Source organism: Botrytis fragariae (genome assembly GCF_013461495.1).
Source record: "Botrytis fragariae strain BVB16 chromosome Unknown tig00000255, whole genome shotgun sequence".
Classification (NCBI taxonomy): domain Eukaryota; kingdom Fungi; phylum Ascomycota; class Leotiomycetes; order Helotiales; family Sclerotiniaceae; genus Botrytis; species Botrytis fragariae.
The window spans coordinates 46,455-61,988 of record NW_023501004.1 but is presented as its reverse complement, the minus strand read 5'-3'; the positions used below and the strand labels follow the sequence as shown (position 1 = coordinate 61,988).

The 15,534-nt window shown below is 27.7% G+C and overlaps 2 protein-coding genes across 2 annotated transcripts; both read right to left on the bottom strand.

Annotated features, from left to right (window-relative positions):
• Positions 1-10,963: 10,963 nt before the first annotated feature.
• Bfra_011803 (putative mfs transporter protein) lies at positions 10,964-12,655 on the bottom strand (the record flags this gene model as incomplete). The annotated part of the gene is made up of 1 exon (XM_037342129.1): positions 10,964-12,655. The coding sequence occupies one exon, from the start codon at positions 12,653-12,655 to the stop codon at positions 10,964-10,966; it is 1,692 nt and encodes a 563-aa protein (XP_037187787.1).
• A 396-nt stretch (positions 12,656-13,051) lies between these two features.
• On the bottom strand, positions 13,052-14,443 carry Bfra_011802 (uncharacterized protein; the record flags this gene model as incomplete). Its single annotated transcript, XM_037342128.1, has 1 exon — positions 13,052-14,443. One exon carries the CDS (start codon positions 14,441-14,443, stop codon positions 13,052-13,054), a length of 1,392 nt encoding a protein of 463 aa, XP_037187786.1.
• Between the last annotated feature and the right edge of the window lie 1,091 nt (positions 14,444-15,534).

Here is a 15,534-nt window from a genome sequence, read left to right as displayed (position 1 = left end):
ATTAGATTAAATAAAACTCGATTTCTTTTAATACAAAACTTACTTTTTGAGAAGTTTATAGAATCTTGATTTCGATATTTTCTTTCCTTTAATATTATAAATCTCTTCTTATTACTTTATCTATTTTATATAATAATAATACAAATAATATTTATAAATTATAAATTCTTGAAGTTATTCAAATTAGAGAACTTATTTAGAATATTATTTTAAATATACTATTAAAAAATAGATAATAATACTTTTCAATTATAGGAATTGTTTTATTTTTATATATATTTTAATTAATTTTGCATATAAATCCAAAAGTATATAAATATATTAGAATTATAATTATTTTTGAAATATTAAATTAAATATTCTTTTATTATATTAAAAATCGCCTTGAAATCTATTATTATTCTTTTTCTATATTTAGATATTACTATACTCAATATTAAAGTAATAAATGATTTACTAATAATAATTATATAAATTAAAGGATTTTACTATTCAAATTGATTTTTTCGAATTAAAATTTGAAATAGGATTTTATTATATCTTATTAAGGCAATAGAAAACCATAATATATTAAATATAACTTTGTTTAATAATCTTTAAATAAATTGATAATATAAATAATATCAAATTATTATTTAAGAGGATATCTAATACTTTTAAATATATTTAGAATTATTATTATTCTATATTCATATTTTAATATTTATTCTAATTTTATTAATATTCTTTTAATAATACTTTTGCTTATATTTAGTATTCCCAATTTACAAAAATAAATGAATGAAAACAAATAAAAACAAGTAAAAACAAGTAAAAACGAGTTTAAAAAAAAATCAGTTTTTATATTCTCAGAAACCTTTTTATATTATAATAAGATTAATATTATTAATTTCTATAGCTTTTTTTAATATTTATTATAATAATTCAGTATCTCTTTTTATAATAATGATTCGTTTTATATATTATATTATATTCTATAGAACTATATATTTTAATATATATTTATATAAAAAGAATAAAGATTTATTATCAAAATGAATAACTAATATTATTTCTATAGTTTTTTGTAATGTTTTAATTATTAAGAATTGAAATCGAAGATTTATTCTAATCATTTAAGCTATTTATTATATAAACCTTATAAATATTATTCGAGATATAAGATTTATTTAAATATTAATATAAAACTTAATCTCTTTTAATAAAAACTTTATATAAAATTAATTTAATAATTTAATATCTAAATTTGATAAACAATTTCTATTTATTTAGATTATAAACTCTCTTTTTATTAAATAAAATCCTTTTTGATTTATATTTGAAAATAAGTATTTTAGATTTCTTAATACTTTTTTTAATCTTAAACTTTTTATTAATAATAGATTTTCTTATTTTAATATTTTTAACTATTTTATTATTATATTAGCTCCTTATATTATTTATATAATTTTTAGATTTAATAAAAAGAAAAAATAGAATAAAAAAGTTTTAATAAAATAAAATAAGGAAATCTTAATAAAATAAAATATAAGATTACTTTTGAGAATATTTTAAAAAATAAAAAGGAAAAGAATTTAATCTATAAATTAAAATATTCTAAAATCTTTATAAAACTCCTTGATTTATTATACTTTTTAATTATTTAATAATCTTTATCCTTTTTAATTTAATAAGTTTCTATAAATATTATTTTTATATTAATATTATAAGATTTCTTATATTATTAAAAAAGATTAAAATACTTTATATAATGTAACATATGGGGAACTCGGATATATAGGGAACTCGAATACTTTTTCAATTATTTTATACACGATCTTGTTCTATGAGCTTTACAATCCTTTAATTCCAATTCTGAATTACTTGAACTATTCTCTAACTCTTTTTCTTCAATCTCTTTTTCTGATTCTTCAATTAAGCATTTGTATAACTATCCTTATGGCTTTTTCTCCTTCGATTTTTTCTCCATCTTATATATTATTTTCAATATTTCCTTAATATTAAAAACAAATTAATCTTGTAATTTGACTCTTTTGCTTTTAGTTCTTTTCTTTCGAATCTCAATTACCTTTTGAGCATTAGAGAGCTGTTTCCGAAGTAAAGCTATTTCAGCATTTTGAGATTCTATAAGTCTAATCATTCTCTTAACATATCAACAAATTGGTGATATAAAAGAACTACTACTTGCTAGAATTATATTAAAGATTTGATTTGCTTGCTTTAATTCTATTCTATTTGAAGGAAAACTTCTGAATATAAACAAATCTAGGTCTTAATTGAGGATTCTTATTTATAAAATAAAAGATTACTAGAAGAAATTAAATAATAATAAATCAAATACTTTTTGTAAAGCAAAAAATACTAAACCAGCTTCTCTTCAGTCAGTTTTAATATTAAAAGAATTCAATACTTTTTTTCTAATATTTTAAAAGAGTTCTACTCATTCAGCTCTTTAGATTCGCTTTATATTAGCTCGAGAATATTAATTAATCTCTAAAGTATAATATCATTTCATTAGTTTATACATTACAATATCAAATAGCTGAAATAAGTAAAAGCAATAAAGAAATAATATAAATAAATCAATATTATTATTTATACAAAAAGCAATAAAGCTACCTATAATATAACTTGAATAATTATCTATAATCAAAAGTCAAGATTGATTATTTAATACTTTCTTAGATTCTAGTTCAAAAATCCTTTTTAATTATTCTAATTTATAATTATTTAAAGTCCATCCATTTATACTAATAGAAAACTATTAGCTTTAAAGTATATCCTTTGGAATTTATATAGAATTTGTATTCTAAGTCTTGAAAATGACTATAGATAATAAAGCATTTTCAATTATATTGATATATTTAAATATAGTTATTTATTCTTACTTATCAATTATAACTTTCTAATTCGATTTCTAAATAGAATCGATTATAATATATATACTTTGAATACTTCCAATTCCAAATCCGGTTTTATCTATATTATATATATCATCTAATTTATACTTTTGCTTAATAAGATATATACAAAATATATCAAACCAAGCCTGAATATTCTCTAGAATTACTTCTTTAATTCAATTAAACTCTAATTGATATAAATAGTATATTTTAAATTCTAAATATCATTTTTAAAATCTATAAATCCATTCATAACCTATAAATAGAATTTCTATCAAAATAGGATTTCGAAATAATATAATCCAAACATATCAAAAACGAATTTCGTTAGTTATTTCCTTTATTAATATAAATATAATAAAGAATTTAATAATAATAAATCATGAAATCCATTATACAAAAGTATTTTCTTCTACATTTAAAAGAATTTGAGCTATTTTGTAAGTTTGGGAATATGTTTTTTTTCCAGCTAGTCTATCAATTAAGGTAGACTTAAGGACTTCAAAATGTTTTACAGTCTTTCTAATTGATTTAAATTCTTTTAATTAAAATGAAATTATAGCCTTTTGAAGCTTTTCTTCAATTTGAATAGATATAGAAAGTAATTGGGTATATATAATAAAAGTTATTGCAATTTCAAGTTGGTAATAGGCTAAAAGTGTTCGAGTTCCTCATATATCCGAGTTCCTTATATGTTACGTTATAATCTTAAGCTTTTTAATAAATAAAAATATTAATAATATTATTATAATAAAATTAGAAATTATATATATTAAAAAAAGTAATTATAATTATAATCTTTTTATTATAATATTGTTTCAAATCAGAAAAGGGAAGTATTTATATAAAGAATTCTAAAATTCTATTTGTAAAGTGAATAAAGTAAATATGATTATATAACTCAGTATATTATTTATACCCTCTTTACTTTTTAATATTGATTAAAATTAGTATTTATAATCAATTATTATTTCTCAAGTCTCTTTATAATAAAGATTTATTCTTTCTTTTAGTTTAATTTATATTTCAAATATTAATTCAATTGAATTAAAATAATTAAAAAATATTTATATTTCTTATTTAAGATTATATTTTTTAAAAGATTAAAGATATTATAATAATCAAAAAGTATTAATAATAAAGCTTTTAGTAAATATTACAAAAATGTAAATAAATATTTATTTAATTCTTATTTTATTTATAAGTAAAAAAGGTAATAGAATTTTCCTTTTGATATATATATAGTATATAAAGCTAAAGAGAATGTAAGAGTTAAAGTTATTTATTATATTAATAAATTAAAAAAATCTTTATTATATTAAAGTATAAATAAAAATAATCGAAAAGTATTGGAAAAGAAAAAGAAAAAAGAAATTCTTGATTCAATAAAAATTGAAAAATAGATATCAGATTATAATAATTATTAATTTATTTATTAACTTTTAATAGTTTTAGATTTGATTTAAAAGTAAATAAGCTTATTCTAGGTGAAATTAATTTATTTAATTCTTTGATTGAAATCAGTAATAATATTGATTTGTAGTTTGAAATGAGTGAGTAGAAGGAAAATAATAATCTTTTTGATTTTGAGGTTATTAATAATAATAATAGGGATAAACTTAATAATAATAATTGTTTAAATAAGAAAAAGGGAGAGGAAGAAATAAATAAAGAGAAGAAAGAAAAAGAAGATAGTGAAATAGAAATAAATATTAATAATTTCGATAAAAAGGAGATAAAACAATTAAAAAAAAAATGGAATTTGAGATTTCTAATGAATAAAAAGAGTATATCAATAATAGTATTTGAAGAAGATTAAATAAAATAGATTATTTCTTTATAGGTTTTTAAGCTTTAATAATCTAAACTAATAATAAAATAGACTATAATATAAATTTATAATCTTCTATATTAAAAGGATTATTGGAATAAAGTATATTATAAATTAGAAACTATTTTATAGACTTTAATCTTTAATATACTATTATTAGATTATAACTAAATAGTTTATTAAAAGATAAAATTAGTTATTAATAATAATTTTTGCTTTTAGATTTAACAATCTTTTTTATTTATATTTTTTATTTACATTTTTTATTTACACTTTTTACTTACATTTTTTACTTACATTTTTTATTTACATTTTTTATTTACATTTTTTACTTACATTTTTTTATCTATCAAGCAGATATTTTGGAATCCTTATTAACACATTTAGATATCCTAAGAAATTACTATATCAATTATTCAATTACTTATAAAAAACTATTTAACAGAATCTCTTTATATAGGCTCCAGAAAAGTTAAATTAATTAATAAATCAATCAAGTTCTGATTATCTTTTCCTTTTTGATCTATATAAATAATAAATTTATTTATAGAAAAAGCACAAATATAATACAAAACAATATGGATTCTAATAATCAAAACAAACTATAATCTAAAGGAATAAGAATATATAGAATTTACTTTTTTTTCTAAAAAAAGGTAAGGATTCTGAAAAATATATTAAACTTCTATATATTTTTTTAAAGTATAATATAAAAAAGCCAAATAATTGTTTTTATTTATAATTTTCAAAATAAAAGAGATATGCAGTAATAATAGTAATAATAATAATAATAGTAATAATAGCAACAATAGTAATAATAACAATAATAGTAATAATAGTAATAATAGTAATAATAGTAATAATAGTAATAATAGTAATAATGTTATCATCAATTATAATATAAATTCGAAAATTGTTTATACAGGCATTATTGTGATAAAATACAATCTTTAAGGATTATCAAAAAATATATCAATAAAAAGCATTGTATTGATATATAAGTAAACGAAAATAATCAAAATACTTATCTCTCTAGATCAAAGAAAGTATGTAGTTATTGAAAACATTTAATTAGCAAATTAATTAATTAAGCTATCTTTTATAAACATAATTAAAAGAAGTAGTCTTTCAGTATTTATATTATCAATAATAATAATCAATATTCAAGAGAGGTATCTAGTTTTAATATAAATAATGAAAAAGATAATAATATTATTTGGGGATATATAGAAAACAAAGTTAGAAGAATACTAAATGAAATTTAGGTAATAAAGGACTTTTTAGATAAAAAAGAGGGGGAGATATAAGAAGATAATAGATTAAGCTAAATATAGATTTAGAGTTTATAATTCGAGAGCTAAATTATATATAATATAATTCAAATAAGGGCCTGAATAATAATAATATGAATAGTAATAATGAATTTGATAATAGTAATAAATCAAATCAAATAGACTAGAATAATCTAAATATTTATATTTTATTTAATAATAAACTAATCTTTAATAGATATTAAAATACTAATTAATTAAATTATACTCAAAATATAAACTATATATATTAAACAGCAAAAAATAATTGAATTTATTATAAAATATAAGGATTATATTATTAATGTTTTTAATTCTTTTTTAAGTATTTGAAAAAAGAATATATAGCTCCAAAATAAAACGGGTTTACAATCTGAGTAGATTAATTGCTATATTAGAAGCTATATAGTTTATATTAGGAGCAAAAGTATAAACAATTCCTATAATTATAAATTATATAAAGAATTCAGATAATATAAAGAAATAAATAAAAGAAAAGAAAAACGTTTAAGAAAGTAATATCTCTTTTTTCCTTTAAAGAAAAGATTAAATATATAATTCAGGTTTTCTAAAGCTAAGTATTTAATAACTTATAGGATTAGTTTTGATAGAATCAAAAATCAAAATAGAAATAAAGAATAAGAGGATATCTTTAATAATGATTTATATTAGAATTACTATAAAAAAAAAGCTTGATTTGTTTCAGAAATAAGATATCTCTATATTCTGTTTTTATAGATTAATACTAATTAGAAATATAGTAAAAGATATAGCTCTAATGTTATTACAAAATAATACCTAAATAACTAAAATCAACAATTATTATATATACTCTGTTATTCTATTCAATCTTAATCTTTCTTTAAACAAGCAAATAAAAAAGCAGAACTTTTTATTATCTTATTTAATATTAAAATCAAGAAAGATTAATGATTTAGATTCTTTTCTATAACTTATAATAAATAAAATACTAATTCTAGATAAGAGTATTTATAATCTAAATAAATATAATAATTTTAAGTATTAACTATATAATTTTTTTATAAAAAAGCTATTTATATTATATATATAGATTATTATTATATTTAGGAATAATCTTAAGAAAACTAAGATTATAGAATTAAAGAAGTCTAGTAATATATATTGCTTATATCATTATTATATAATCTATAGTATTTGTAAATCTAATAATAGTTTTTATTATATTCCATATATTATAGCTCAATTACAAAATGAGGATCTAGAATTAAAAAATAATATTCGATTTCAATTAAGAGAATAGAAAGGAATATAAATAAATAAGATAATAAAAGATAAATATTAAGAATTTGTATATAATTTTATATTACTCAAACTTAAGTTAATTCATTTTATAAAGAGTACTAGAATTGATATAATATATTATATCTTATAGAATATAATATAGAATCTTTATCTTCTATAAAGAAGCAAATAATTCAATCTGGATAATAAGAAATTCTATAAGAAGAAAATTAAAGAATTAAAAAAGAAACGAAAACAATAAGAAAACAAGGTATTGTTATTAATATTATAAAAAGGAAATCCTTTATTATATAAAGTAAGGAATATAATTATATTATAAATATCAGATTCAGAAGATATTGAATATGATTTAGAGAATCGAAGAAAGAATAAATTAAATAAGAAAATGTTTTTAGTATTATATATTATATTAGAAAAAGAATGATATTAATTAAATATTATTTAAGAAAAGATAAGATATACAATTCCTTTATAATTTAAATAAGATGCTAAATATATAAATAAATATTAGAAGGAATATAAAGCTATAGAATGGGAGGAGTTCTTGATATAAAATGGAATTATTCTTTTAGTAAATCTATTAGAGTTTGAATTCTATTTGAAGAACTTTATTTTATTAAAAGATATATATATTTTATATTATAAAAGATTAATATTGAAGAAAGATATAGATAATCTTGAATAGAAATCAAGAGAATTTGTATGAATATTTTAAGAGTTATATTATTAGGGTAAAGAAGATTATATAAAAGTGTATAAGATTAATTAGTATTCTTTGCTTTATTTGGGTATAAAAATCCAATCTCTTGAATTTTTATTTGTATATAAGTAGAAAAATTCTAATGCGGAATAGTAATACAAATTAGAGATTTAGGCTTAGAATGAGTATTTTAAGTATAGCTAATAGAAAGATATATTAGTATTTGTAAGAGTATAGTGATTAATATAATCGATATGAATAAAACTCTATTGAATCAATTGATATAAATAGAATATATAAATCATTTATTAGAATCCAAGAGTTATTATGAATAGAAGAAAAGTTATCTGGAATAAGACCTAGAGTTCCTAATAATATTTAGGGTATCTCTTGATATGAATTTAAGTTATATATAACTCAATCTAATTAAATAGTATTTTAAAGGAGAAGATTTAAAACAATAGTTAATTAATAAGGATTCTACAAAACTCTTTAAAAAAGCGAGAATTGATATCAATATAATAATAGGGACAAAAATTGAACAAAGTATTTCAATAAAGAATCGTAATGATTTGTATATATAATAATATTTAAAAGAAGAAACCAGGGAGTGATATAGGAGAGTACAAATTATTATATAAAATTATAATTAGAAAGAGATTACAATAATATAAGAGTTTTGTTCTATATAAAAACATAGGAAATAGAACTTTTTAATAATTAATGGATTTGTTAATAAGAGATTTGGTAAATTGAAGACTATAAAATTAAGAGAAATAAGAGATATTATTAGAAGAATAAAAGTAATAGAGAATTATGAAAATCATTAGAATAGGTTTATAATATTGATTTTATAGAATAGACTTTATTTTAATTAGAAAATAGAAAATACCTTATATTATAATAATATTACTTTTATATTTATTTATAATTAAATTCCAAAACAATTAACTTTATAATTATATTTTCATTTTTTTTATTAAAATTCAATAATAAATAGATTACAAAAAGAACCAATTTGATTTGTTAATAACAAAGAGCTTTATTCATTATTAACAAATATATATATTAATATTATAATATACGAAATAGAAATTTGTATAAAGGTTTATATTGAATTTCTTTTCGTTTGGAATATTAACTTTGCTACCACAGGGGTAGGATCACGATCTTGATAAAACCTTGGAGTTGTAGCTGCTGCTGCGGGACCCTAATGAGAATATCCCCAAATATTTCAAAATCAACTTGTTGCTCGTGATATGGTTCTGTTTTGGTGATATTGAAATGAATGAAATAATGCTGTAGTTCTTGTAGTATTCCATGTTTGTCGATAGAAACGATGATGTGACCATCTTCGTTGGCTCATCATGGTCCGTCTGTGAAGGTACTGATCAATGAGTACGCTCTTGTTAAATATCAAATGAATAAATCGATCCGAGTGTCGTTCTGATTCAACAAGGTGAAGAGCAATATTAGATATTTCACGAAGGGCCAATGACCTACGCTCTTTAAATGGCTTCCTCTGTAACAGAAGAACGAAAAGAAAAGATAAAAGTGGGGTAGAAGACTTACGGATCTTTTGGGAAAATTGGGTTCTAAGAAGGACATAAAGAATTGGGTAGCCGAAAACACCCGCGTTCACAAAAAGCTATATCATAGACTTTGTGACGCGTGATAACAGTGATAATAGATCTGTCTTAGGAGTTCGCAATCCAGCTTGAATCTCGGAAAGCAGCGGAATCATACCATAGATAATGCATCCTGGCCATGTAACGCGTCCGATCATGTATATCGTAATATGATTTATTATTAGGTCCACAAAACAGCCTACCTCCAAAGACAGAATAACCATGGGTTATTAATATGACACTCCTCAGTATGTAGGTTTCAACAAAGTGACTCTATAATGTGTTTTCTGATATATGATCGAGTTCTCTGTCCTTTTAAAGTTGGAGAAATTTAGTAGCGGCATTAATAAGAAGTACCTATAGACGAGATTTGCCACCGAGAAATAGGGGGAAAAATACCACGCAAAGGAGAGAACATTAGCAAGTTGTACAGAGAATGGGAACGGCTTTCGGATGATGGAATCTGTGTCCAAAAAACTTACATGAACCTTATGAAGATCAAATGCCCTTGGCAAAATGCTAATACTAGCCCCTGTTTTAACCCATTCTTCTAAACATTTTTTCCTATAGAGATCATATCATAAGCCCAATGTTTCCGATTGAATTATAATCTGTATTCTGGTCGACCATCGACTTTATGAGCGACGGAATAAAATTAGCAAATTTTGCATATGGGCAACAGACTTGAGAAATCAAAAAGTCAACAAAAATTATATGACGTTGATAGTTCAATTCAACTGAATACTACTGAACGCCGATTATGGAAGAATGATTTCAGATGAGAGACTATGGCGTGCTTCCGATCATCTAAGAAACGTGGATGATTCGTTCTTGATGTTATCCTGACACCTGCGTACAAATTTGGGCCCACCTGTGGTGGACTACACAATATTCATGAGCTGGCAAGCAATGGCATTTACTGATGATTTCAAGGGCTAGATACCTATTTTTGTCAGTTTTGAGGTATGTATTTTGATTTTGGCCACTGAATGCCAGTCCATCTCAGTGCCGCTCCCATAAGAATTACTTCACGAATTTGGGGCATGAATATTTCTATCCAGATTCAAGAGGATTAATCACTCAATCTTTATACAACGAGTATTACTTTTTTATCAGCAAATAACTAATATATTAAATATGGAGTTTTTGAATATTTCAATTTTAAAAAGATTGTTTATATAGATAAAAAAAGAGAATAACAAAAGGAAAAATTCCCCCCAAAAATAACAGTAGGCGCATCCTATCATGGTATAGATCTGCAGTTTCACAGATGAGCGATCATTGCAGTACTATCTTCTAACCATTTTTTAATCTTCATCAGTCAACGACTTATCCGCTGATGGTGATTCTGTTACACAAGCTGCCGTAATCGCCGCTATGGTCGCGATGGCTGACATCCCCCACCATGCTGTCCCAACAACACCAGAGTTCAATCCGGCGCCGTATAACCAGCCCGTCATAACCAGATGACCAAGGCCACGAGCCCCCGCAGCCACACTAGCTCCGATACCGTTGACAGTGCCTAATACAGAGGGATCCGGGCATGCGGTATTGAGTAGCATCGCACCGGCCGGCAATGCCATAGAGCGCGCCGTTGACTGGATCGCCAGGATGGACAGCAGTAGAGCCCAGAGGGGAATTCCCGCTGCAGGCAGTGGCGCTGGTGTCGAGGACTTGATAGTCGCCAGGTACGGTGTGAAAAAGTAGGTGACGGGAAAAACGAGTAATGAGTATCTATACAGTGGCAGCCTGCCGACAACTTTACAGAGACGTGGGAACAACATCAGCTGTAACAGACAGCTCACGACACCGCGGATCGCGAGTACTGTGGCAAGATCGCGTGATTTGAAAGAGAGGCCGCCGGTAAAGACGAAGGGTAGGTGTGTATGATAGGCTTGTGGGACTTGGACAAATGATGAAGAATTCCCAGCGCCGAGATGAGCCCTCTCCAATGATGTTGCCGCACTGCTATTTTCATCCTCTGGCTTATAGCGAGGTGTGGCGACAAATATCGACAAGAGAGATGGATAAGAAAAGATGTGTATTGTCACCAGCGCTCGTGTCGCGAGGGTCAGGAGCAAGCGCGGCGTCCATATACTAACAGTTTGCTGCTTGTCCCTGCTTTTGGATACCAATCGCTGGCCCTCGCGATCATCCATCTCATACTCTTGACCGGGCAGCCGCTCGTATTGAGGCTGCCTTTGTAGGTACTTTCTATAGAGCTGCATTACCCATTTTGGCACAAGAGATATACGCGTATCTTTTTTATTTTTTCTATTCTCAGCAGGGCGCGACCCGTGGAGCCAAAGAGCAATCATAGCCGCGGCACACAGTTTCATCAAGGCATTGATGGCATATGGCAACATAAATGGCCAATGTCCGCCCATAGACACCTCGGAAAGAAATCCACCAAGCAGCGGCCCGAGGATAGATCCCGCGTTGAAAGCCACCGGCAGGAGCAGCATGCCTCGTGACTCAAATTTGGCGCCGCTTATCCCTCGAATTTTGCTCCGCAAGACGGCCTTCTTACCCCCGGACAGGCCGCCGAACAGCTGCCATGCCATTGCGCCAGCAAAGCTTCGAGTAAAAGCCATCCCAATGCTGCTGATACCGGATATCAAAAGGCACAGGACAATGATTTTCTTGTGTCCGACGCGAGGGTGGTCGGCCAAGACTCCCCACACCGTCGAGATGAAGAGCTCCGGGACAGCGCTGACTGAGCGCAACAGCGAGAGCTGCAGGGCTATGGTGGCGGTACTCGGCGTCAAGCCATCGGCTTGCATAAATAAGCGCAGCTGGAAGATGATGAAGCTTTGTCGACTCCCGCCAGCGAGAGCCTCAACGAGCCGTGCTAGGGTTAATAGTGCCAATTGCATCTTCTGTGGCATTGCAGCCCAGGAGGCAGCTGCCAGCTGTTCATCTTGTTGCGCTGGGAGTAAGAAGTTGGTTTGCTCCTCGCTGGTGCGCTGTGTAGTGAAGGGGGGTATTGCATTGTCCATGTTTATCGGGATACCATTACCACTTTCGCGGTGTGGATGTGACGGTAGCATGGTCAAGTTTGCGGTAGTCATCCAGTAAACTCAGGAAACTCGACATTGTAGCTGCAATCTTCTGCATTTCAGTTGGACTTCCGGTGCCATCTAAAAGAAACTAATACTTAGGCTACAATCCACGCGGACCCATGTAGTTAGCAATTGCTGCGCCTTGATTGTCATTTTTTGAATTTTTGGTACCAGAGTGTTTTAGACAAGTGTTACAATGGTATATGTGTCTCACAAATCTCAGGGTGACTGTTAACCCCTGTCAAGCTTGAGAGAGACTAGTCTGCACACTAAAACTATTTAATTTAAAGCTTATTAAGGTATATACTGTAAGTAATCTGTACTGTCTAGCTTCTAGCACTCTATGACTCCATCCATGTCTAGAACAGCATGACTCAGAACTTGCATCAGTTGTCGCTTGATGTCTGGGCCATTGGTGCCTCCAATAATGAAGACTCCATAGCTCAGCGCAATTGACGCGTCATATGTCCAGGCTGTAATGACAATGCGCCCCTCTTGAAGTTCAGCCGCTAAGTGCTGCTCAAATTCAGCCCTCGAACAGGAAAAATATGCCGCATTCAACATGGCCTTGCCCAGACCCCGCTGTGCAAAGTGGCTGGTGACCAAACCAAGGTTGAACGTTCCCGTAATGCGAGCGTTGAGGTCGATAATGTATTGCTTTCCAGATGTGCTAGTAAGAATGTCAATGCCGCAAGGTCCGCAGTATCCCTTCTTGTGTAAAAACTTTGCCGCCTGGTTCATGCAGTCCGCGTAGCGTTCGCGGAACTTATTTTGGTTCCTGTAGGAGATGGAGCCACCAATCCAATGCCCATTACCATTAAAGTTTTGTTTGCAGCAGCCCACAAAGATTGGACGACCCGAGCGCGTGATGAATAGCGAAAGAGCCACGACTTTGCCTGAAATGTAATCCTGGAGGACCAAAGAACAGGGGTGCATGTCGTAGTTAGCGTCTGTCAACTGCCCAAGCATGTGCTCCAGCTGCAGCTGGAGCACTTCCTTGAGCTGGGAACGTTGAGCTTCCGTCCAGAGAATAAAAGTACCTTTACCTGCTGACTGGGGCAGTTTCACCACAAATGGCATTTTGTATGAGTCGAGAGTGCGTGCCATCCGAGTAGCTTCTGTAGATGTTGTTGCTGAATCTTGCAATCTGTGGGGTGGGAGGATCGTATCAATCACAGTTGACGGTGGCGAAGGCAAATCGGATTGCGCCAGTCCACGCTTTGATAGGATCTCATAGTGCACCGCCGGGTCAACGAGATGTGGTAAATGCTCTAGGCAATCGGTAGGGCGGCTCAGCACAACTTTTGAGTTGCCGCTGAGAATTGATTCATCCGGGTCTGCGCGGAATGTGATTATGGGCCTCTGGTCTGGCGACAGTACGGCAACGCTCTTTTGAAAGTCTTCCGCAGGCAAGAAGGGCACGGCATTCGGGGCCAGCTCACACTCTCGCTGACCCGATATAACAATGACGGCTGGCATGCTCCCTGCAGCAAACAAATGTCGTTGAGGGCTAGTCCAGAGACGTAGCTTGACAACTGCTTCATTGTCGGCGACGGGTGCAGCGACTCGTAGGCCAGAGTGGTATATGAACTTGGTGGTAGGTGAGCGGTGATAGACTTGAAACGGAGCATGGATAAGAGTCGGCTGGTGTTCGTTCTCGTTGTCAAGGCGGTACAGGTCGTTGAGTGTCGTGTCCAGCACAACTGTGGGAAACGTGACAGTCATAGTCGATGGTGATGAAGCGAATTCGTTTCGCAAAAGCCTATGTAGAAAGTGCAGGAAATTTTTCTCTCAGGCAAAATGCGTGCGACAAGCAAGGTGTCAATACCGCAGACTGGAGAGGAGAACTGACTGCCATATGTGATGTGTACATGTTGTACAACCTTTGCTTTTATTTCCTAGCGGTTCAGCGATCTCGTAGGAAGCAAGTCGAGGACTTCTGCAGCTATTGCAATAAATGGTGCCTGTCAAGCAATTTCTAGATTCATGTCGACTTGGCGGAATAAGCTTAGCTTTTGAATCATATTTACGGTCCTAGAAGTTAATGCATGCTTTTATTAAGAATCTGTAAAGCGTGTTGTACCAGCAGATCTTACCATTTTTGTTGGCCACCCTGTGGTGGCAAAGTTAATATTCTGGACGAAGAGAAATTCAATATAAACCCCTATACAAATTTCTATTTCATATATTACAATATTGATATATATATTTATCAATAATAAATAAAGCTTTTTGTTATTAACAAATCAAATTAATTCTTTTTGCAATCTATTTATTATTGAATTTTGATAAAAAAAATGAAAATATAGTTATAAAATTAATTATTTTAGAATTCAATTATAAATAAATATAAAAGTAATATTATTGTAATATAAGATATTTTCTATTTTCTAATTAAAATAAAGCTTATTCTATAAAATCAATATTATAAATTTATTTTGATAACTTTTATAATCTTTTGTTATTTTTATTCTTCTAATAATATTTTTTATTTCTTTCAATTTTATAGTTTTTAATTTATTAAATCTTTTATTAGTAGATTTATCAATTATTAAAAAGTCTTATTTTCTATATTTTTGTATAAAACGAAACTCTTATATTATTATAATCTTTTTTCAATTATAGTTTTATATAATAATTTATATTTTTCAATATTGCTTCCTAATTTCTTTTTTTAAATATTATTGTATATATGAATTATTGTAATTCTTTATTGAAATGCTTTATTTAATTTTTGTTCTTATTATTATATCAATATTAATTCTTGCTTTTTTGAAGAGTTTTGTAGAATCCTTATTAATTGATTATTATTTTAA